The sequence below is a fragment of the Eublepharis macularius genome, chromosome 11 (assembly GCF_028583425.1).
Source record: "Eublepharis macularius isolate TG4126 chromosome 11, MPM_Emac_v1.0, whole genome shotgun sequence".
NCBI classification, from domain to species: Eukaryota; Metazoa; Chordata; class Lepidosauria; order Squamata; family Eublepharidae; genus Eublepharis; species Eublepharis macularius.
The window spans coordinates 39,214,827-39,239,119 of NC_072800.1; the positions used below are offsets into that span (position 1 = coordinate 39,214,827).

At 40.3% G+C, this 24,293-nt stretch overlaps 1 protein-coding gene across 1 annotated transcript in view; it reads right to left on the reverse strand.

The window, feature by feature from the left end:
- RBMS3 (RNA binding motif single stranded interacting protein 3) overlaps positions 1-24,293 on the reverse strand; it is a 1,028,342-nt gene that overhangs the window by 739,747 nt on the left and 264,302 nt on the right. Inside the window, exon 3 of the mRNA XM_054991036.1 lies at positions 16,157-16,330. Coding sequence (XP_054847011.1) covers positions 16,157-16,282 — 126 coding nt within the window. The 5' untranslated portion in view covers positions 16,283-16,330. The remainder of the gene's footprint in view (positions 1-16,156; positions 16,331-24,293) is intronic.

Consider the following 24,293-nt stretch of genomic DNA (forward strand, 5'->3'; position numbering starts at 1 on the left):
CATCCTCTAGGACAGCCAGCGTGGTGTAGTGGTCAGAGTGTCAGAATAGTATCTGGGAGAACCAAGTTTGAATCCCTACTCTGCCATGGAAACTTGTGGGATTACATTGGGCCAGTCACATACTCTCAGCCTAACCTACCTCATAGAGTTATTGTGGGGATAAAATGGAGGAGAATTATGTAGGTCACCTTGGATCCCCACTGGAAAGAAAAGTGGGGTATAAATAAAGTAAATTAAAAAAATAAACCAACCAAGCCCATTGACTTCCATGGATTTTTTAAAAATATGTTGTTTAGTTCTCTTACATATTCATACAATCTCTTTTATGGATTCTCAGTCAAGCTTTGGTAAATTTAAGGTAAATTCATTCATCAGGTCTCTTCCCCTTACAGGCTAACCACTTACCCAAAGCAGCTTCTCTTCACTTTTAAATCTTTATATTCTTTGTATCCTCATTATCTTTCTTCTTTTATCTCACCCTACGTTTGGCTTCATTGCCCACCATTCTTCAGACAACTCCATCTTGACATCCCTCTTCATTTCTTCCTCAAACACTTTGTTCTAGTCTTTAAAGAAACTTTTCAAATCCTACCTCTTTTCTTCTTAAACATGTTTGTTCTAGGTAAATACTTGTATTTTCTGTCTTCATTCCTGTATGAGGGCTACATTTCTAGCGTCACTAAAAGTTCTGTCATCCTTCTCCCACCTTCAATCTTTCTGCTTTTTTTCTTAATGAACTGTCAACCTCTGACAGAGGTAAGCAACTTCAGCAGGCTGACATGTGAGAAAAATTGTACTTTGACAACCTTAACATGGTATCCAGTTCAGCCTGGAATACTGCTCAGTTATATCATACATAGAACAAATGTTTGGTGAAATGACAGATGAGTGATGATCATGTGATAAAACTGGATACAATTTCTTCCTCCTTTCTCAACTACAAATTTATCCTACCACATGTTTGTAAAATCTGCTTCAGCCCTGAGTCCTGGATTCTGCCATTTGAGTGGTGGTTATGCAGGAGGTAATGTCAAACCCTCCCATATCTCATGGATGAAAGCAGGTATATGGTTGCAACACCCCTACAATCATACCAAAGATCACTTCACAAGTGTCATCCACTCCACATACGCCATGTGCTTTATCCTATTTACCCCACAATAGCATATCTTCCATGGCTTGTGTCTAAGAAGATTTGCTCACACAGCAGGCCTTATGGAGCAGGACATTGCCACATCTCCCCAACTACAGCTTGTTGAGCCCCTGAAATGTCATGCGTGGGGTGGGAGGAGTAAACATGGAAAGAAAAGTGGTGAGTGGCAGAAATCGCCATCTCCCTCTTCCAAAGATAGACGTTCCCTTAAGTTTTCAAAACTTCAAAAGCTGAATACAAGCCCACTGAGTTAAATGCCAAGGCGGTAATGATAAATTTCATAAAAGAGAGAAAAACATAATTTGTCCCAAAATATGTTACTGATGGTTCAAAACGTATTACATGCCATCCTAATGTTCATGCATGTGCATTTCACTTGGATGTGCACTAGGGCAGTGGTTCTCAACTGGTGGTACACAAAACACTGGTGGGATGCAGAAGTAGTCTAGATAGGGACACAGAGTTTTTAGAAAAATTACTAAGGATTCACTCTCCCAGAATCTCCATATCCACCTGTAAGTACAACGTGCCTTCTCTAGCCAACGCTACCTGCCATGGATTGTCCATGTACTAACCTTGGACTCTTGGTGTTTCTCCTAATCCCGTTCCTCCCACTCAATAAGAAGAATCTTTGATGTGCTGTTTCTTGCTAACCTTACCTGCCAGGGATTATCCACTGTGCTCTTGCATTTTTTTATGTCCTTCACACGTTCCATAAATAATACATATAATGGCTTGAAACCAGACTAGACATTTCTGCATATGCAAGAATTCCCAGTCAGTGAGTGTGATTTTCCCACCTCTCCCTTTCTGCAGCAGCCCCAAATGCCCCCCCCATTATCTTCTTAGAGGAATGAGGGTGCCAAAAACCTCTGGGGGGACACTACCAGCTACCATAAGAGGGGGGAAGTGGGAAAATCATGCTCCATGACTGGAAATCCTTATACATATAGAAACACTAGTCTGGATCCAACCCAATAACAAAATATCTATAAACATAAATGTCTTTCTATCATGGTGGTACACAGTTTCTTTGATAGAGCATTTGGTGGGAAGTAAAATATGAAACCATGAGAATTACAGCACTAGGGGACAAAATGCAGTCATCTAGAAAGACTTCAGGGAGGAACTGAACAACAATGGAGTGGATATTATCTCACAGAAGCGAACTTTTCTATCTTCCCCTCTAACTTCAGCTTGCTGTGCTCCCTCCACCCCACACAATCATACCCCTTGGGATAAGTAGGTCCTCATGCCCATAAAGTGGAGATCCACAGTGGGAAAGGACAATTGGCAAAACATTGCTTCTCTCTCTCTGCTGGCAGAAAACATGGTTAGGATCTACAGCAATGCTAGTTACTCTCATAGTAACAACATTTTTACAGGGCATTGTAAAAAAAAATAGTGACAAAGTAGGGACAGTGATTTATAAGGGACAGATACTGGAAAATATCAGCTACCAGAAAATAGTGACTGCCCCAGGTAAAAAAAATATACTTCAGCACATGCAGAGTTTTCAGAATAAAGTACAGCAGTTCCAAAAGAAGACATACAAGCTGGGATAAGCAAAAGATTAGACTGTGCCAGGGAACAGCTAAGAGCAAATTCTCCATCTAACTCGGGATCAAAGCAGGAGCTATATCTGTTGTTATGGTTGTATGCTGCCAACACCCCAATAGCTCTTCTTTGAAAAACATGAGTAAAAAGGGTTGGCGTACAAGATTTGTTAATGTTTTAGATAATACAGTACTCTATATATCTGCATAAACTTTGGGAATCTTGGGCCACCTTCAGGGTTAAAGAATGTTTGTTGACATTAGAATAAAGTACATCCTTAGTATAGCTGCAACACATTTTCATCACCAACACATCCTATTTTAAGCAGTAACAAAAACGAATAAATGGGCATGTGAAAACAGATATAAGCTTGTAAGCAAGAACTGATGTTGAAAATGCAGTCGGACATTACTGCATGCAAGTAAGACTGGAATTCAATATAGAAATGGTCCACAAGGCAATTCCCCCCCCCATTAATGTTATTAGAGAAAAAAGAATAAAACAAAAACACCCTATCATATAATAGGGTGAAATTGCAAATAATCTCTAGCTCCTAATAATTTTTAAAGAAAAAAATATGATGATCCAGAGAGCAACACAATTCCTGTCTTTCAAAATGTGTCAGATGTTTCACAATGTGTGACAGGTTGGCTGTTTGTAGCAATTCCTCTCCCTCCTTAATACCAGGATTTTCTCTGGGGCTTCAAGGAATTCTCTCCTTCCTTACAAATTTTGAAGACAACCTGCCTTGTTCATTTAATATGAGACTTGGAAGACAGGAAAGGCAGGGGGAGATCTTTTCCCCAAAGTGTTATAATGAGAACTACAAAAGATTTTTTTAAAAAAAACTAAAATAACTGATGTTAAACATTCCATCAATTCCTTCTAAGTGTTATAATTGGCTTTAGGAGAATAACAAAAACTTGTGTTGCATATCAAAAGAACAGTCACTTGAATGCTTCTCTCATTTGTCTACTCTTCCAATGCAGCCATGGCATTGGAAAGAAAAATATATTCCTTCTCCACTTTAGGAGATTCTGTTTGCTTAACAAGAACCTCTGGCACTTGGAAAAGCAGACTCTGGTAGCTCTGCTCTGTTAATATACAGCCTTAGTTCTGCTTCACACACTGCGGAGCAGCAAATACATATTTGCTACCATCAGGTTGTGAACCACAGGCAATCCTAGCTCTCTGTTTGCATACCAGTACACTATACTTAGATGGAGATATTAAGGCTTTGATCTCATCCAACCGACTGGCACTCAAATCCCGAACAAACTCAGCATAATCCAGAAATGTCATAAACATACCTAAATGCCATTGAAATTATTTGAATTTATACCTTGCCAGCTCTCTCAATTGTACCCATTGTCTCAAAGTATGCCCACACATACTTTATATTTCAATACATTTACCATTACATCCTAACAGTTCTGAATAACAGATACCAGAATGTCTATTTACATTTTTAAAAATTAAAATCCACTGAAAGAAGCTAAAATGTGAAGTTGCTCTGGTGACTCTCAAGGAGTGCTGTCATCTCCGTGTATTGTTTATAACCACCATTCTGTGCACTCCCTGAACATGGTCCTTGGATGCTGTTGTTAAAATAAAACTCTGAATAGAACTTAGACCTGAGCCATTTTCCAGAACTGAAACAGTCCCGAAGAGGCATTGTCTCTCTCCAGTCAGCCAACTAAGGCCTGCCTGCGGCCATTTTGGGTAAGGAAAATGTCACAGTGGAGGCTGAAGCCCCTTTTTCCATGTGCACCTCAATCCCCAGTCTGAATCAGGCACCACACACAGGAATTGATGAGAACCATACACATGCTTTCTCTGTGGTGGCTCCTACCCTATGGAATGGCCTACCTCAGGAGGTCAAGACTTCCCACGCTCTTGGCTTTCTGCAAACAATGCAAAACCGAATTATTCAAAAAGGCTTTTTACTTAGATAGGAGGGCAGTATTGTAGGGAGGGGGTCTCAGATGCTTCGCTAATGAGTTAGGATGGAACCATAGATTTCACCATTATGTTGCCTTACATATTATCTGTTGCTTTAAATATGTACTCCTTTATACCACTTGTGCTTCATGTTGTCTAATGTCAGTCGTAGAATTGATTATGTTCTGTTTCAGCAATTTTTCAATCCTGTATTGGATCCTTGCTAATGCTATGTCTTTGTAAACTTGTATTCATTTACCCTATGACATTGTTTATGGAAATGTCCTTGACACTGTATGGAAATGCCTGCCCTTGTCCTTGCGACTGATTGTACTAATCTCGCACTATATAATCCGCCTTGAGTCTCAGTGAGAAAGGCAGACTATAAATGACATAAACAAACAAACCTTATTTTAATTTTTTAAAATATTCAGCTTTTCTCCTTGACTGGGGTGTTGACCCCAAGCAGCTTTTCGTATTATCCCCCACTTCATCCTCTCAACAACAACCTTGTAAGGGTAAGTTAGGCTAAGAGATTGTGACAAACCTCACAACTTCCAAAGCACAGCGGGATTTGAGTCTGGTAATCCCAAATCCTGGTCCAACATTATAACCACTATGTCATATCAGTCCTTGCCTGGCTGTTGCACAGAATGGGGACCCCAGACTCAACCTGTGTACTTCATAATGTGTGACTATTTTAAATTTATTATGATGGAAAATGCAGATGAGGCACTGGAGACACATCTTGAGATACTTAAGTTTCCTCAGCAACCTTCCTTCTAGTCCTTCCATATCTTGACTTCTTCTTAATAATCCTGATTCACTGATCCAAGAGTACCATATGAAGGAAAATCTTACTGGAGTCCTCTAACATAGTGTAAATAAAATAGCTCTTACCACTAACCCAGCTTTTTACTGTTTTCCAACATCATGAGAAAACACTGTTCATATATGAAAACAGTTAAACAAGTAAGGGCAGCTCTCGGGGTCAATTTATAACATATAACATATAACATAACATTTTACTTATACATGAAGTTCTCTGCTAGTGTTTACTTCGGATGGTGCAGCTGCTGCCTGTGGCATGAACACTCAAAGAACATTTCACACATGACAGTGGGCACGCTTCCTACTACCCCCTTGTGAATTATGAGGAACATTGGACAAACATTGCATCAAAGCGCATGTGTTTTTTTACTACCTGCCCCCATATAATCCTGTGTGAGGACAGTCAGGTAAATTACCTTGTCCCAAAAACCTCTGGGAAAAAAGCTCAATTTCAAAGGTTAATACACAAAACAAATATGCCCCACTAGCTCAAAAGCTTGAATGTAAAATATATTTGCAGATTTGGGTGATGTTTTAAAGGACCTGGCCAAGTTTTAATGGGCTGTCACACACGAGCGGTTATGAAAGACTTACAATGAACCGAGCTGATAAGCTGATTTGATTTGAATTAACTGCATGAGATTGCTGCTTTGAAAAGCTGGCCGAAAGAGGCAGCAGCAAACACAATCTTACAAGCTACTGGGATGGCTGCTTCAGAGGCAAAGAAGTGTGGAGGGCAGGGGAAGCTAATTGAGAGATGCGTTTGTTTGAGCCTGACATCTTTTCCCCTGAAGGAATCCAGCACAATAGAGGTGGGCTCTCTATTTATTCTTTCAATAAAACCACCTAATAAGCTTGTGTTTGAGGCTTTGTTCCTATCCAATGCTTTTCACAGATAAAAATTAAAAACAAAAAAATGGAAGCAGTTAGCATTTTGGGGTTGCATTGATCAACCATCAAGCTCTCTCCTACAGTCGCCTACTTCATAGCTGTTGCTTAGAGCTTCTCAAATCTTTAAGCTATTCCTCTCATTCATCACTTAAGGAAGCTTCTCACAGCTGAGGGAATTTAAAAAAAAAAAGAAAATTGAGTTGTTTCTAAAATAAGGAACAGGTTCTACCTAGATTACTTAGTCTGAACTTTGCTGCATTTCATTCACTTTTTTAAAAAAGGACAATCCAAATGACATCATAGCAAATGTGCATTTCCACATTTTGTGTGATGCTTTCTTTTTTCCAAACGTTTTGTGATTTAAAAAAAAATTACAATGAGACTTCCGGTTTGGGATCCATGGAGGTCTAACGCAGCTCTAAGTGCAGAGCTGACCGGGCTGCCGTTTCAGCGGCCGGAGGGGCACAAATAGCCCCCGGCCACCTGCTCTCAGGCAGAGAACAGGCAAAGAACGCTCAAAGACCTCAGGGCGCGTTGATCTCGGGCGAGGGGGGGTTCTGCGCTAAGGATTCTCTCTCGACCCTTGAGGTCCCACCCTTTGACAGGTCGGCATAGATCTCTGCGACAGACCCGGGGCCAGTGCGGCTGGCATAAGACCTTCGTGCCCAAGCTTCAACAGGGGGAAAACAAACGGAAAGAGAACTTAAGATTGAAGCAGTGATTACAACCCAGAAAGACGTTTGAAATGGTAAAGATCACTATCTCCTGAATTGGGATGGATTGTTAAAAGTAACGAAGTTTTAAAAGGACTTTTTAAACTGCAACAGACTTACTATAAGGAGGGGGAAACCCGGCAAGAAATAGATTCCAAAAAGGACTAAGTAAAAAGAAGTAATTTCAGAAAAGAGACATTTGTTTATCATACCTGTGGTTGAGAATCGATAGCAGGCTGTGGGAAAACTTCTACCATCGCGAGAGCTGCAGCGGAGAGTCGGGAAACAGGAAGTACGTAATAGTGATAGAGTCGCCAGAAGGAGACGGCCCCTACTGGAAGACAGGAAGAAGGGCATCGCCATTTTTGAACAGGGAAGGGCTTTGGCTTCAGCAAGGGCGGAAGTAGGACATCTTGGATTACAAAAGGATACAGAGAAACCATAGAGAAAAGACGCCCGACATTTTGGATTTTTGAAGCGATTTTTGTTCATTTAAAGGACCGGGACTTTTAAATTAATTAAAAGGACTACTAATTTGGACGCCACGGAGCTAAGAAAACGTGCAGACTCGTGGGAGCGAGGTAAATCAAGCCCCACAATGTCGAAGAAAGAGTGGCAAGCAGCCATAGAGAACTTGGACAAAAAATTTTGTGAAATGCTAAAGGAGCTTAAAGAAACAAAATTGGAGTTGGTGAAAGAAGTCAAAGATGTCAAAGAGACAGTTAAAAATGAGCTGGCAGAAGTAAAAAAGGGAATGGAGACGATACAAACCGACCTGCAGGCAGCGCAGCAAAAAGTTAACGATGTGGAGAAGGCGATGGACAACCTTACAGAGACGCAGCGAACGGACATGAGAGTAATGAGGGGAAGAATGGCAGTTGCGGAGAGTAAATATATGGAAAAGCAGCTGAGGTTTCGAGGTTTGTTGGAAGTAGAAGGAAAGACAGCACAAGAACAGGTGACTGAAGTGTTAGCTGAATACCTGGAAAAGGAGGAGGAGGAGGTTGTGGCTTTCCTAGATGTGGTGTACCGAATAAATTCCAGATTTGCGACCCAGAGAAAGGTACCAAGGGATGTGATAGTGCAATTTATGACAAGGAATGTAAGGGAAATGATAGTGACTAAGCAATTTCAAGATCCATTGATAGTTGATGGCAAGACAATTATCATCATGAAGGAGTTACCCAGATCGGTGCTCTTGGACCGGAAAAAATACAAAGTGTTAGTCCAGACTTTGAAAGACATGAAAGTAAGATACAGATGGGAATTACCGGAAGGGATATCTTTTGAATTTGGAGGGGTAAGAAAGCGCATCAGATCTGAATTGGAAATGGAAAGGTTCATGATGGACAATGAAAAAGACTTACCAACAACAAGGCTTTGAATATGGAGTGCAAAGTTTTATCGTGGAATGTAAATGGACTTAACTCACCTAATAAGCGAAAAAGTATTTTCCACTGGCTATTAAAACAGAAATGTGATATAGTTTGCTTACAAGAGACTCATATTAGAAATCAGGATGTAAAATACCTTAAAGTAAGTAAATTGGGCATTGAATTTGTAGCGGCCTCAAAAAAGAAAAAAAGGGGAGTGGTACTATATATAAAAGAAGAGCTGCAACCAAAGGTGATAATTAGAGATGGGGAAGCCAGATTTATAGCAGTGGAATGCATTTGGAACTTAAAGAAAGTGTTGGTGATTGGAATATATGCGCCTAATGGAGCTAAAGAGTGCTTTTTTGAGGATTTAAAGAAGCAACTAGATGAACTTTCATATGATCAGATAATACTTGCAGGAGACTTCAATGGAGTTATGAATTTGGAACAAGACAAGAAATCAGCCACTACACAAAAGAAAAGAGGACTATTACCAAAGACTTTTTTTGGATTAATGCAACAGGAAGCATTGGAAGATGTGTGGAGAACGCAGAATCCCACAATCAGACAGTATACCTTTTTCTCTGCAAGACACTCTACCTTATCGCGTATTGATATGATCTGGGCCTCAAAGGACTTAGTACTTTGGACTAAGGAAGTAGAAATAATGCCTATGGTAGGCTCAGATCATAACCCAATTATGTGGAAATTTGGAAAAAGAACTAAGAGAAAAGGATGGAGAATAAATGAGGATTTGTTGCAAGAGGGAGAAAATATGGAAATGTTGAGAAGGGAGACTAAATTCTTCATACAGTACAACATGAATCAAGAAGTACCAACCAATAAGGTATGGGACACGTACAAGGCAGTAATTAGAGGTGTATTAATGGACTTAAATGGAAGACTTCGAAGGAAAAAAGAGGAGAAGAGACAGGAGATTATGGAAAAAATAAAAGCCAAAGAAATCCAGTTGAAGAAAAGACCAGGGAAAAAGAAAATATATCAGGACATTAAAATCCTTCAGGAGCAGTTGACGGCCATGAATAATAAAGAACTGGAATGGAATCTGAAAAGACTGAATCAAAAGTCGTTTGAAGGGGCGAACAAACCTGGGAAATTTTTGGCATGGCAATTGAAGAAAAGAAAGGAGAAAAAGATAATAAATAAAATATGTGATGACAATAAAGTACACCTGGAACAGGTCGCTATTAGCAGAGCCTTTTATAAATTTTACGCTAAATTGTATGATAAGAAAGAAGTGAATAAAGATGCGATAGCCGCATATCTGGAGAAAATGAAGCTGCCAGTAATGTCCGAGGAGTGGAGAGTTAAACTAAACAGTGAAGTAACAGAAGAAGAGATAAGGAAGGCAATACAGTCAACAAACTTGGGAAAAGCGCCAGGGCCTGATGGACTCACAGCTAAGTTTTACAAGGCAATGGCCAATGAACTGGTACCGTTTTTAAAAGAGGTGATCAATGGTGTTATGAGGGACCAAAGGATCCCAGATACCTGGAGTGAAGCAAATATATCATTGATCCCCAAAGAAGGACAGGACTTGACCAATGTTAAAAACTACAGACCTATCTCTTTACTTAATAATGACTACAAGATTTTTGCAAAGATCTTGGCGGAGAGAATAAAGGGGTGGCTAGCCGAAGTTATTGGAGAAGAACAAGCAGGCTTTTTACCAAATAGACAAATCAGAGACAACCTAAGGACAGTCATAAACGCTATAGAATACTATGACAGGCGATGTGATAAGGAGGTTGGTTCTTCTTTGTAGACGCTGAAAAAGCATTTGACAATTTGAACTGGGACTTTATGTTTGCCACCATGGAACAGCTACAAATGGGGGAAAGGTTCATAAGAGCAGTGAGAGAAATTTATAGAGACCAGAGTGCAGCAATTGTGGTGAATGACGAGCTGACTAAAAAACTGATTATTGGAAAGGGTACAAGACAAGGTTGCCCGCTTTCCCCATTGTTGTTTATTTTGGTTCTTGAAATTTTGATGATGCAGATTAGAGAAGATAATGCAATCCGTGGTATAAAGATAAAAGACTTTTCCTATAAGGTCAGAGCGTTTGCAGATGATATAATGTTAATTGTGGAAGATCCAATTGAAAACATGCCTAAGGTAATAGAAAAAATAAAAGAGTTTGGAGACTTGGCAGGTTTCTATGTAAACAAAAAGAAATCAAAGATTTTATGCAAGAATATGATTAAACAAAAGCAACAGTTATTAACGGAAATAACAGACTGTGAGGTAACAAGTAAGGTGAAGTACTTGGGAATTGAATTGACTGCAAAAAATATAGATCTATTTAAGAATAACTATGAGAAATTATGGACTCAAATAGAGCATGATTTGATCAAATGGAATAGGCTGAACTTGTCATGGTTGGGAAGAATTGCAGTAATCAAGATGAACGTGTTACCAAGAATTATGTTTCTGTTACAGACGATACCAATCATTAGGGACTCCAAGCAATTTGATAAATGGCAGAGGAAAATATCAGAGTTTGTGTGGGCAGGCAGGAAGCCTCGAGTGAAAATGAAAGTGTTACAGGATGCAAAAGAAAGAGGGGGAATGCAACTGCCCAACCTGAGACTTTATTATGATGCAATCTGTCTGGTATGGTTGAAGGATTGGATCACGTTGAAAAATCGCAAACTGCTGGCCTTAGAGGGATACAAAAAATTATTTGGATGGCATGCATACCTATGGTATGATAAAGTAAAAGCAGATTCTATGTTTCTGCATCACTATATTCGGAGAAGCCTCTTCACAATTTGGAAGAAGTACAAAGAATACCTACAAGAAGGAATTCCCTCCTGGGTGGTTCCATATGAAGTAACAGATCCAAGAACGGTCGATAATGAACAACAGTGTTTAACGTATAAGGAGATAACTCAAATAGAATCCTTTAAAATAAGAATAAGAACGCAACAAGAGATGTCTCCAAACTACGACTGGTTTCAATATAGACAAGTTAGAGATCTTTATTACTCAGACTGTGCGAAGGGAGGGATAAGGATGGAAGACTCAGAATTAGAGAAAGTAATTTTACAAGAAGACCAAAAGGAAATTTCTAAGGTCTACAAAGTGTTGTTAAAATGGTATACTGAAGATGAGACAGTCAAAGTGCAAATGGTGAAGTGGGCTATAAACTTTAACAAAGAAATAACAATGGAGGCGTGGGAATACTTGTGGAAACATACATTGAAAATCACGACATGTACCAATATTAAAGAGAATATTTACAAAATGATTTACCGTTGGTATCTGACGCCAAAGAAGATTGCGCTAGGGAACTCGAATATGTCTAATAAATGCTGGAAATGTAAAAAACATGAGGGATCAATGTATCATATGTGGTGGACTTGCGAGGTAGCTAGGCAGTACTGGGGGGAAATAATAAGAGTAATGAGTGAGATTTTACAATTTCAAGTTAACAAGAACCCAGAACTCCTGCTACTGAACTTGGGAATGGAAGACATCCCAGCACAACATAGGACATTGATATTCTATATGACGGCAGCAGCCAGACTTTTGTATGCGCAGAAGTGGAAAGTACAAGAAGTGCCAACTACTGAGGACTGGATTTACAAATTGCTGTACATGGCGGAGATGGACAAAATGACAAGAAAACTGAGAGACCTTGATCCAGGGCAGTTTAACACGGACTGGGGAAAGCTGAAACAATATTTGGTGAAAAAATGGGAGGTGGGAGGAGAACTGTGGCAGTTTGAAAATTATTGAGGTACACAGGAGGAGAGAAGTGACTATACCGAGGGGGTGGAGAGTTAATGGAAAAATTCTAAGCAACTTTATATGATTTTTAAGTATTATATTAAGTAGCAATAGCGTTGATACTATGAGAATTAATGGGATAGAAATTAACTAATCTATATTTTTTGGAAAGATAACCGTATAACATAGAGTGAATATATACATACATACGTAAATTCAAAGGTAGGTCTAATTGTTAGACTTATGGTATATGTATAGATAAAGAACAACATATAGAACAGAAGCCTAAGTAAATGACAATAAGTGTGTATAATAAGTATGTGTATAGAAGTATTGGAATTGATGTATAAAGGGGGGCAAATTGTTTGTCCCATATTGAAGAGAATAGAAGGAGTAAGATAAAACACAGGTTATCAAAATGAATATTATTAATAGTTTTAATGAAGAAGATAGATTAAGAGGATTTTATTTATATGACAATTTATATGACAATTTATATGTGAAAGGAAGTGGAAATAGTGCTTAGAAGAATCTGAAAGTATATTATAATAAACAAATAAAATAAATATGAAGGAGTAGAGGGAAAGTGGATAGGGGGTTGGAAAACTGTTGGAAGTCAATAAAAAGGGGGGGAAGGGAGGGGGTTAGAATTAGAAAAAATTAAAGAATGTGATTATAATTGTTATTATATGTTTCTAATCCAATAAAAATTCTTTAAAAAAAAATTACAATGAAATTGCGGTCTTGTGTGCTAGTCAATGACTTCTCAAGGTTTTCCAGGGCTACTGTCCCTTAAAGCTCCATTCTGCTGAGTTACTTCCTCATCTGTGTTGCATATCTATTTCTCTTAGGGCTCCTATGGATCAATGGTTCATTTGCGTCTCTTGTGGGGAGAGGGATAAGAACAAGATTTCTCACTTACAGCAAACATCTTAAGTAACACGGTTTTAAAAAAAATTCAGAGTAATAATGTTTGGTTGGCTGGGGTTTTTAAAGTGCTTAATCCCTCTACCCTTTGGAGTTGATGAATTTGTCTAAAAACTAAGGGATTTAAGTCCAATGACATCTTAAAAGCCTCTTTCAGTAAGTCTAAGGTCTTTTCCGCGCATGGTTTTTTCATTGGTTCATAGATTTCTCTTCAGAGTTCTACATGCAGGGTCAAAATACCCCAATTCAGGGTCATACCACATGAGACAAAATACACATGAATTACACTCGAATTATACTCAAATACACTCGAATTACAAAATACACTCGAATTATCCATGTAATCAGAGTGTATTTTGTCTTGTGTAGTGAGATCCTCAGTCTCCAAACCGCTTCCCAGTCTTTTTTGTGTTCAGCACAGAGAAAGGCTGCATCTGCTGCAAAATTGACCTTTCCCCGGATTTTCTGTAGCTTTTCTCCTGCACACATACCCCAATGTGTTTTTTTTCCAGCAAAGCCAAATCAGGGCTTTTTTGAAGTGCAGAATGCTTTCTTCAGTGTGAGGCCTGGCCCTGGTTCTGCCTTTCACCCACCCCTTTATTCCCCTGCATCCTGATTGGTTGGATTCAATATTTTTCCTTATTTTAAAAAATTAAATAGAAATGTTGCAATGCTGGTGCATTAAAGAAAAAACCCTGCAACTTCTGGGGGCGGGGGGAGAAAGCTCTGCAATACAACTAACACAAAAACAGTGCAGAAAGCCCTGAATTCCACTTGATTAAAGTTTCCACCTGTGCATCCTGTATTTTTAGTCCATTCTTTTCTAGCTTTTTTAAAAAAAAATAATTAAACAGCAACATTGAGTGTTATAACATTGCAATGCTGGTGTGATTTAAAAAAAAACCCTTGTACGTTTCCTCAACAATCAACTAATGAAACTGACATGTCCTCAGCCAATCAACTAACAAAACATGTTCCTCAGAAAGCCAGCAGCAGAAACGGGGCATTTTTCTAGTGCAGAAATAAAAAACGGATATTATTTTGGTTTGACTCCCTCAAAGTGTAGAATTAAAAAATTGAAGCAGTATAGGGCCAAAACTGATGAATAAAGTGGATTCAGTCCTCATGGACTGAATACACAGATAGCCCAACATAAAGTTCACCATGCAGAAGAGGCCTAATAGTTCCAAGTGTAAACAAAAACGAAAAGAATGCAACAAATAGGATCGAATACAAAACTGCTCCATTCGTTTAAAGGAGCTTTGCACATTAACTACCCTTCTCCGTTATAATTAATTTTCTAATGCATTACACATGACTCAGTAAACTTTGTAATTAAACTTGCTATGGAAAACAAGACAGCAGATCTAACCTATGCTTTGCAGTTTATACCATCTCAGGCTTTCCAAAAGATATTTCATCCTGTTTGATACACTATTTAATGTAAAACACATATTCATTCTTGTAATGGAGTGCAGCTGAGGGAAGAGCAGAATAACACATTACATGCAGATTTTGTAATGAGGATTTTTTTAACAGGTTGTAGTCATGAAGGGTTGACTGAAGTGTGCAGGCCAATATGGAACAAGAGGGCTATTTAATTCTTTCTCCTTGTGTCATTTTCTCACTGAAAATCATCATCCCCAAATTGGTTTTACCCTGCTAGGAAAAATGTATGAGTGCCAGTAAGTGTCTCACTAGGGCAAAAGCAGCCTGGGTAGCCATTTTTAGTGCAGCAATTTGTAAGGGACGGAGTTGCACAGATTTTCTCCTTTCCTAACTCCAGTCTGTCCTTTGAACTTGCAGCTCCTTCCCTTGGGGAAACAATCATGTAACAACATATAAGATGGAGTTCTACTCTAAGAAGGCTTCATGCACTGTAAGTTGTGAGATGTCATGCGTCACAATGTTGATTTTTATGAGTCTTAGCATTAAGGATCTAAGATCATGTGTAAAACTACAAAACAGAGACCTGCCAGATCTTACCAGGTTTATGTACTTAGAATGAATTCCTAAACATATATTCTTTACGTGAAGTTTGTATCGTCTTGTGGCTATCTGCACACATTAAACAGACATGGTTTGCTATTGCCTTCCCCTGCAGAGCAGCCCCAGGTTTCCTTGGTGGCTTCTCATCAAAATACCAACCCTGTTTAGCTTCTGAGATCTGATGAGACTGGGCTATACCATAGCATTCCACCACTGCCCATCATACAGGAGAAAAATCATAATGTGATGATACTTCCTTCAGCAAACATTCCTAAAACTTAGGGAGTAAGAAAATTTTGCCCGGGGGTGGTGGTGCTGCTGCTGTTGATTCCCTTGGTGGACATAACACCTGCTCTTACTTTCAGAGATTTACTGAAGCAAAACCATTAAGTAAACATAGTCTTTGCTGTAGTAGTACATTACAGTTTTGGAAGATGGTCCAAAACAATTGTATCAATGACTGTCACAGTGATCTTTTCACAGATGTCAAACAAAAAGATGAAATGAATATTATATATAGTGCTTTCTGCATTGTTTGCCACTTGATTGGGTACAAATGCAAGAATCAACTTAGCAGAAAAGTGGGCAATTATGTTCTCTATCAAGTGTGCCGAACATATTGACCAGTGTCAATGATAGAAGATAATAGGTACTCCTGACAAACTATTGTAATTAACTAAAACTCTATAGACTCTGAAGCTCAAGGAGAATTAATCTAGCCATGGCAGCTCCCTAAAGTGAGAAACAACCAAAACATCTTTACTACTAATTCATCCAATGTCTCAGCTTCTTGGAAATATTGTAACCGGAACTGTAATTTCAAAATATACTCTAGCTCGCTTGAAAACTGTCATCTGTGTTTAGGTTTTAGAATCATTACAGCTGATCTCCAGAAAAAAATGTGGTTCTAATTACATCAGCAAAGAATATACACTATCCAACCCCACTGAGTTTTCAGATTTGATGAAGAGTATTTCTACATTTCACTGAACATCAGAATGCAAGTTGCTATATTTACTCACCGTAGTGTGTCCAGCACAATAGGTGTAGCTAGCATGGGACTGGTAGTGCAAGCTTGTTCTTGGGAAGGTGTATGTGTTCCAAAGAGGTTGGCTGCTGTTCCACTGTGAACTAAAGCCAGGGCTCATGGTCACCCGATATTTACTGTTGTGGTATGTTCTTACTGTGGAGTTGGGCTATCAAAAGAGAAAGAAAATCTAATAAAAATACAAATAACTGAACTCTGCATATGAAACACAACATTTAATTTGCATAGCACATGGCATTTTCTACAGGAAAGCTGGGAATACTAAATCCATGCATATAAGAGTCTAGGAACTCTGGACAACAAGATGGCCCACGAGAACGATCAGGGACCATCAATTCCATTCTCTTCCACCAGCCCTTTTCCCCTAAAGACTCCATTCTTCCTTACCTCTGTTGCCACTGGCTTAATTTCCCTTCTTTCCAGGTCCTTTTCCCCCTCCACAAGGATCTTTTTATGTTGGTTCCTGGCACCACTATCTCAATGCTGGCTGCCATTTTGGCTTACTATAGCAACCCTGAATGCTACCTGCCCAGATGCCATTCTTACAACATTTGTCACTCCAGACAGCATTTTTAACAAATTGGATTTTATGAACACTTTGGTTTCTAGAACAATAAACTGTGGCCTATCTTGGCTTTGTTATGCAGAATTTTTTTTTTTAATTTCACAAGGTGGGGCAGACCTTGGTTAGTAGATACAAGGATGTAAAATCCATTCTGCTGAATTACCTCAAAGAGCTGAAGGATATAAACCAATTTTCCCATGATTCAACCAAAAGGAGCACAAAGACTGTTATAATCTAGGTTGTAGTAAAAACACAGTAGTAGACATTCCCAAAGGAGAACTAACACAAGATGTAACACATACTTCTTAAGTCAATGTAAGAAAACTCACATCTACATTACTGAACGTGAAGAGTCGTATAAAAATAATTGCCAATATTTACAGACAATCTCAATTTTATGCATTGATGCTAATACCTATATTGCATTTCTTCTTGCTGCGACACAATTAATACATGTAATCAGTGGTGCAGTTTATTTTAAACTGCCCTAATAAATTGATTTTGTTCTTTAAATTTATTATTGTAAGTCGCCAATAACTTATAAGAAGTGGATAGAGAAATATTTTAAATAGATAAACAAATTTGGCAATGTAAATTCATGGTTGATTCTCTACGAAGCATTATTTTGAAACAGGTCCCCACATGTTTTTTGGCAATTTACAGTTAAAACATACCTACTTTTTATGACTGCACAGTTAAAATGTCCACAACCACACTGAGATTTTCAGAAGGGCTCTCCTTGGAGAGAGGTCCATTCATAGTCACAGTTTTAATCAGCAACTCCATTGTTGAATACACGTGTGAACTGGGCCTTAAAAAGTCAGTAAGGACAGTCAAACTGCCTTATACATTCATCAGTACAGAACAATTAAGTAAGAGGTCACACAATGGCATCTTAGGATCACATCATACATTAAAATGGCCCAAGAGATGAATTTAGAGGAGAGACACCATGAGTTATACATTTCAAAGAAAAAGAGGGAAGACTGAGAGGGTAGATTACTCTTTCCACATTAAACAGCAAGATCTTTCTCAAGTCTATACTCACATACTCTTAAGTAACCAAATACATGCAATACCTACTTAGAAAGGCCATCTCATTTTATTTTTAGCCACACTGTACAAGAATGTTCCCTGTGGGGGGCACATCCTCCCCCCACAGCTCTCAAATGAGTTTCATTCCTCAAAGCTGCTTTGTGCAGAAGTGTGAAGGATTTTTCTATATATTTTGTACTTATTGGTTGAGATTCCTGGGGCTTAGAATGGGTTGCAGTTTTAGTAACACAGAAAATCAGATAATCCAAAGTCTTACTCCATTAGAAGCTGTAACTAGCTAGCAAAAGATAGTTCACGTTAAAGTTTCTAAGGCTAGGGTCCAGTTTTCAGCTAGTAAAATTATGCAGGAATGGAAGAGTTTAAACGCCTTTAATCTCCCTGGGAGGTGTGATCCGCACAGCTGAAATTTGTCTTCGAAGCCTCTGTTACCTCTTCTTTGCCATCCTGAACTTCTTGTAGTATTAGGCTGATGCACAAATGTGCCTAATATGAACCACATTAGAGAAATATAAAAAGAATTCTGGCTCACGTCCAAAAAATAACCAGACAGTGCTTCCAAAAATGCTTAACACCAACAATTATGAACCAGGGGGGTCCACCTTGGCTGGATGAGGCCCAGAGTTTGGGTTCAGTTCTGGACAATAGGAATGAATGGTGTGTGTTTGCAGACTGTCCTTCCCACATGTCTAATAGCTTCATTTGTATCTATACATCTAGAATAAGAAGACAGAGTTCCCCATTCAGAAGCTGTGACTCCCCTCCCCTCAAAGTTTAAATTCTATTATCTCTATTTTTAGAAATCAATCTCTAAGATTTGGGCAAGCCTCTGGGCATGGGGAAGTCACTGTTTTAGAGCTTAGGAAATGCAATATTCAGGAGCACATTTTTCAGTTGATCTGAGAAATCATAATGAGATATAAAGAAAACAGGCTGTCCCTTATCTGGTCATCATCAAAGCAATAAAGATGTTACTGTTTTTGTAGTGATAAAGAACTAACTATGGTACAAAAGTGAAATCCTGCCAGTAGATTTACCAACAAGGACAGTAAGGAGAAACAAACCAAATCAGGAAACATTTATTAATGAATAAATGTTGTATATAGTATAATAAATATAACAATAATTGAATTTAACCCACTTTAAATTGGGCAACACTGTCCTTTAAGGATATTACTAATAGTTTGCCAATTTTGAGCTGGGAAATAGCTGAAGATTTGCGGTGGAGCTTAGGGAAGGTTGGGGGTTGTAGAATGGTAGGATGTCTGATAGGGTATAATGCCATGGAGTCCACCCACCAAAGCAACTATTTTCTCTGCAGTCTGGAGGACAGCCATAATTCTGGGAGATTTCCAAGCCCCACCTGGAAGTTGGCAACACTAATTATTTATCCAGAAAACTCCTACTATATAAAAGGCTCAGCGTACTCAAGACAACTCACTTCCTACCCTGATGTACCACCAGAGGGCGCTGCTGTGGATGAAAGCCCAAATGAGGACGCCAGACCTCCAGAGAGCATGCCACGGCGGGAAGTCCAGGCCGGGATCACGCGCAGAGCAGGCAGCAATGCCTGCACCCCACCTTCACCCAGCTGGGATCAGGAGCACAGCAGATGGCAACGCCTGCTCCCTGGCTTCACCCAGCTGGGATCAGAAGCAGAGCAGGTGGTAATGCCCATCCCCTACCTTCACCCAGCTGGGATGAGGAGCATAGCAGGTAGCAATGCCTGCCCTCCGCCTTCACCCAGCTGGGATCAGGAGCGGAGAAGCTGGCAATGCCTGCCCTCTGACTTCACCTAGCTGGAATCAGGAGGGGAACAGGTGGCATTGCCCACCCCCTGCCTTCACCCAGCTGGGATGAGGAGCAAGGCAGCTGGCAATGCCCATCCTCCGTCTTCACCCAGCTGGGATCAGGAATGGACCATGTCATGAGTCAGCCAGGAGCAGAGGCAATGCCTGCACCTCGCCATCACCCAGGTGAGATCAGGAGTGGAGCAGGTGGCAATGCCTGCCCTGCACCTCGCCATCACCCAGGTGAGATCAGGAGTGGAGCAGGTGGCAATGCCTGCCCTAGCCTTCACCCACCTGGAATCAGGTGCGGAGGAGGTGGCAATATCCACTTCCCACCTTCACTCAGTTGGTGTTAGGAGCGGAGTAGGTGGCAATGCCCGCCCCCCTTCACCTAGCCAGGATCAGCCACAGAGCAGGAGGAAATGCCTACCCCCCTTCACCAAGCAGAGATCAGGAGCGGAGCAAGTGGTAATGCCCACTCCCCCTTCACCCAGATGGGATCAGGAGAGGAACAGGTGGCAATGTCTCCCCCCCCTTCAACAGCTGGTATCAGGAATAGAGCAGGTGGCAATGCCTGCATACCGCCCTCACAGAGCTGGGATCAGACAAAGAGCAGATGGCAATGCCCACCCACCCTTTACCCAGCTGGGATCAGGCATGGAACAGGGGGCAAAACCCGCCCTCCGCTTTCACCCAGCTGGGATCAGGAGCGGAGCAGGTGGCAATGCCCTCCTACAAAGTAAAAATAAAACAATAAAAATAATAACCATGAAATAAAACCATGGCCATTTCCCCATGTCTTAAAAATAGCACCCCACTCATGGAATGCTGGCTGCTTTTCCACACGATTTCTGATGTCGCTGTTTCCAAAACAGATGCAGGCAGTTATGATTAGAGATGGGCATGATCTGGATTACGATAAAAAAAAAACCCACGATAATGGCAATCTCCCAATCGTGACCTGGTGGATCGTTGTCTTCCAAGGCAAACGATCCAGCAGTCGGGACTCCGGGGCGATTGTGATAGGACCGGGAAGCTAGACATTCAGGCACCAACAATCTATTCCCCTGGCAACGGAGGCAGGGACCTCTTCCCACCTTCCCGCCTGAGCTCTGTTTGAAACTTGATAATATTTTCCCTAGCGAGGAAAAACTCTTCTCAGTGTTAACTCTTTCAAAAAACCCTTGCTTTGAGAGCAGCTATCAAGCTGTTTTGCGTTCCTCTCCTGAGTTCGTTCAGTGCTGAAAGAGTTAACTGAAAAGAGATATCTCTCTCCTCCTGGCTTCTCAGCCCAGTGCCTGCTTTTTGCAAGAAGTTAGTATGTGATTTGATGTTTCATTTGTGTTTTTCCTATTTAAAAAACCATTGGATCCGCGAGGATCCATGTGGATCCTGGTTTTACTTTCTTCCTGTTTAAAATATGCTTTTGGAAGACGGGTTGCTTGCTTTTAAAATTGGGTGGGAGGATTCTATCCCTGCTTTTTTTAAAAAGCTGGCTGAAACTTGTTGATGGGGTCTCTCTCTCTCTCTCTCTATTTGGAGGCAGGGACAGGTTAAAAACTTTTCCCCCCTCTGTTCTAAGCGCGTGCATGTGTGTGTGTGTGTGTGTGTGTGAGAAAACGCCGGGTTAAAAACTCTCCCCCCCCCGCTCTAAGGGCATGCGTGTGTGTGTGAGAGAGAAAATGTTCCCTCCCTAAGGGGAGGCGGCTCGTTGCAGGGTTAAAAACTCCCCCCCTCCTGCTCTAAGTGCATGGGGGGGCGCCCCTCCGATCCCAGATCGGAAACGGGACTTGATCGGAGTGAATCGGTGATCTGGACTCGTCACCAGCGTGGATCCACGAACAGCTTGATCGGTATTTTTTTTTTTGGATCGTGTCCATGTCTAGTTATGATTCTGTTTTTGTGGGGAAACGGCCCATATCTTGGCTTTTCACAAACAATACAAAACTGATTTATTCAGGAGGGCTTTCTACTCAGGCAATAGGGCTGTGCTAGAAGGAAATGGTTCAGAGAGAAGTTCTGATAAACAGATAAGGGCTGTAGACTTTACTACTGATTACTGTCCGTGAATGTAGATATACTACTGGGCAGTTGTCATGTTGTTTAGTAGGTCATGTTGTGTTATTGTGTTTTCAGCAATGTTTTATCTTTGTGTTCCTATATTTGAATGTTATGCTTCTTTTCAAATGTATGCATAACCTACTGTAGTGTTTATTGTATGTCCCAGCTATAGACTGCATGGACTTACACTGTGTAATTTGCCTTGAGTCTCAGTGAGAAAGGTGGACTATAAATAGCATAAGCAAGCAAACAAAATAACACCATAAACCCAGACCAAAGTCCCAAAACAACCTGAAACAAGAGTCAGATGCCTAAAATCTCTAATAATATTCCCACTACAACATCAGACTCAAGAGAGCACACATCCGTCCAAAATGAACCACTAACATGTGAAAGAAAAATTGCCCTCCCTGCATGCCACAGGAAACATCAATTGACTGTGGCTCCCCATCATGTGCACAGTCAGTGCACAGTATAAAAAAGGATGCATTTTCTTCTCACAGGTGATAGGCTCAGCCAAAAACATGAGTTGGTGAACTACTCCAGGGAGTAATCCTGCTCAGTAGACTTGAGTAGGGTTCTGAGTAAACTTGCTCAGGATGGTACTGAAAGTGACATTTCAGACATACTTCACTCTGCGCAAATCGGGAAGCCTTCCCCAAAAGAGCAGGGTATTTTTCTCCCCAGACCAGAAGTTCCCAGCATCTCAAACTGAGCAGCTCTCTTTTGCTTCAAGTCAGTGATGTCCACACAGTGTGATTTCTAAAGATTTAACTTACAAATCTCCAAACACAAAAGCGTAAAAAGGCTACACTAAACTCTCATTAGTCATAGTATGACAAGTGGTTACTTTGTTCATTTTGAAAAGGTTTTTGGAGGGAAACTCTGCCCTTATACTTAAAGAAGTTTTTTTTTCAAATAAACCTTTTATATGGCTGTGAATCATGGCAAATCAAAGGAAAGGTTGAGGCTAGACAGACTTTGCTTAAAAAAACAAAATTCTCCCAAAGGAATACAAAATGAATTCTTTTTTTGTTTGGCCTTTTACTTATCTTTCATGTCACTCCTCAAAAATAAATCTTATCTTTCATAATAGATCTGAATCACTGCTGAAAACAAAAGCACCAGTTCCTTGTTGGTGTTACTACAAAGAGGTGTCAGAGTCACTCTGGGAATATGGAGGAGGGCTGCATCCAGATCTATACTCAGAGCTTTCCAACCCCGTCTCCTCACAGTCAATTGCTGGAGTGCAAGTATTGCTCCCCACTCTGCAGGAAGAGCAGGAGACACCCCTCCTATTTACACTGGGGCCAGCCAACCCACAGAATTCATCTTGCCTGCAAATTACAGAGTACAAAATGGCACATACTCCCTTCTGGAAGATTCTGAAGCCTGAATATGTTCCCTCTCAGACAGCTCTTTATGCCAGATCCTGGCCGTAGTTGTGTGAGGTTCAAGTTCCAACCCTGGAATTCCTGGCAAAAGTTTCCTGGAGTATCTTGGAGACACACTGGCACCACACGAGTGTAACCTCTACACTGACATAGAATTGGGCATATCAGAGCAGAATGGGGCTTAGTTGGTTTCCTAAACCTTCCAGCCCCAGGTATACCCATAATGCTGTTACAACATTACACCATTAAAAATCCTGTTGGGGCTGGCTCTGTTGAGTAACCTACAAACATATATGAATGCTGTGGCTGGAGTGTCCATGCTTCTTTCCCTGTGCATACGCTTGGCAAAAGTGAAAACCTTTGCTGCAGGCAAGGACTTGAACTCACAGCTGCAAACCTTCCTTGAGTATGTTTCCTTCTTGGCCCTGGTAGTCACACCACTAAGCTCTTTCCAGGAGTTGGTGCCTTGTTCCATTCATTCATTGGTTGGTTCATTCGTTGGTTAATTTATTTATTTGGATAATTCGTTGGATAATTTATTTATTAACTTAACAGTCCAATCCAAAACCTTTATTAGCTGCCTTTCCACCAAAAAGGAGCTCTAGGTGACTTACAGTATAAAATATAAAATATTTTCTGTGTATGGGCATAAACTAGGGTTGCCAAAAGTCCATCCTCCAAAGCAGCCGTTTTCTCCAAGAGAACTGATCACTGTCATCTGGAGATCAGTTGCAATTCTGGTGGATTTCTGGGCCCCACATGGAGGTTAGGATGGAACCCTACTGCGAAGTTACTATGATTCTGGCAGCTTGCTGCAGAGTTTTTGTTCATTGTTCTGCTCTGAGCAGTGGAAGCTGATTAGCAGTGCCGATGCTGTACCAGCGCTGAGTCTTAGGATAGGGCTGCCCATGCTTTAATAAATAAACTCAAGATAACCATACAAGAAAGCTTGTTTACTCTCTACTAAACCACTAGGAAAACCACTCAGCTTTCTAATTAGAGCAGACAATACAGAAGGTTCTTGTAATATTCATCTTTTCCCTGACGAAAGAGCTGTAATATATGTCCTCCTCTAGGATAAGATTATCCCAAATTTACTAAACATGGCTCTTCCAAACATGTACAGAAATGAATAAAAGATAAATGTCAAGAGAGAAATGGCAGCGTATTCAGAAATATTATTGCTATCTATCAAAGACATTTCTATAAGCTCAGACAAGTGTCTCCAAGTAGGGATGTGAGATTTGG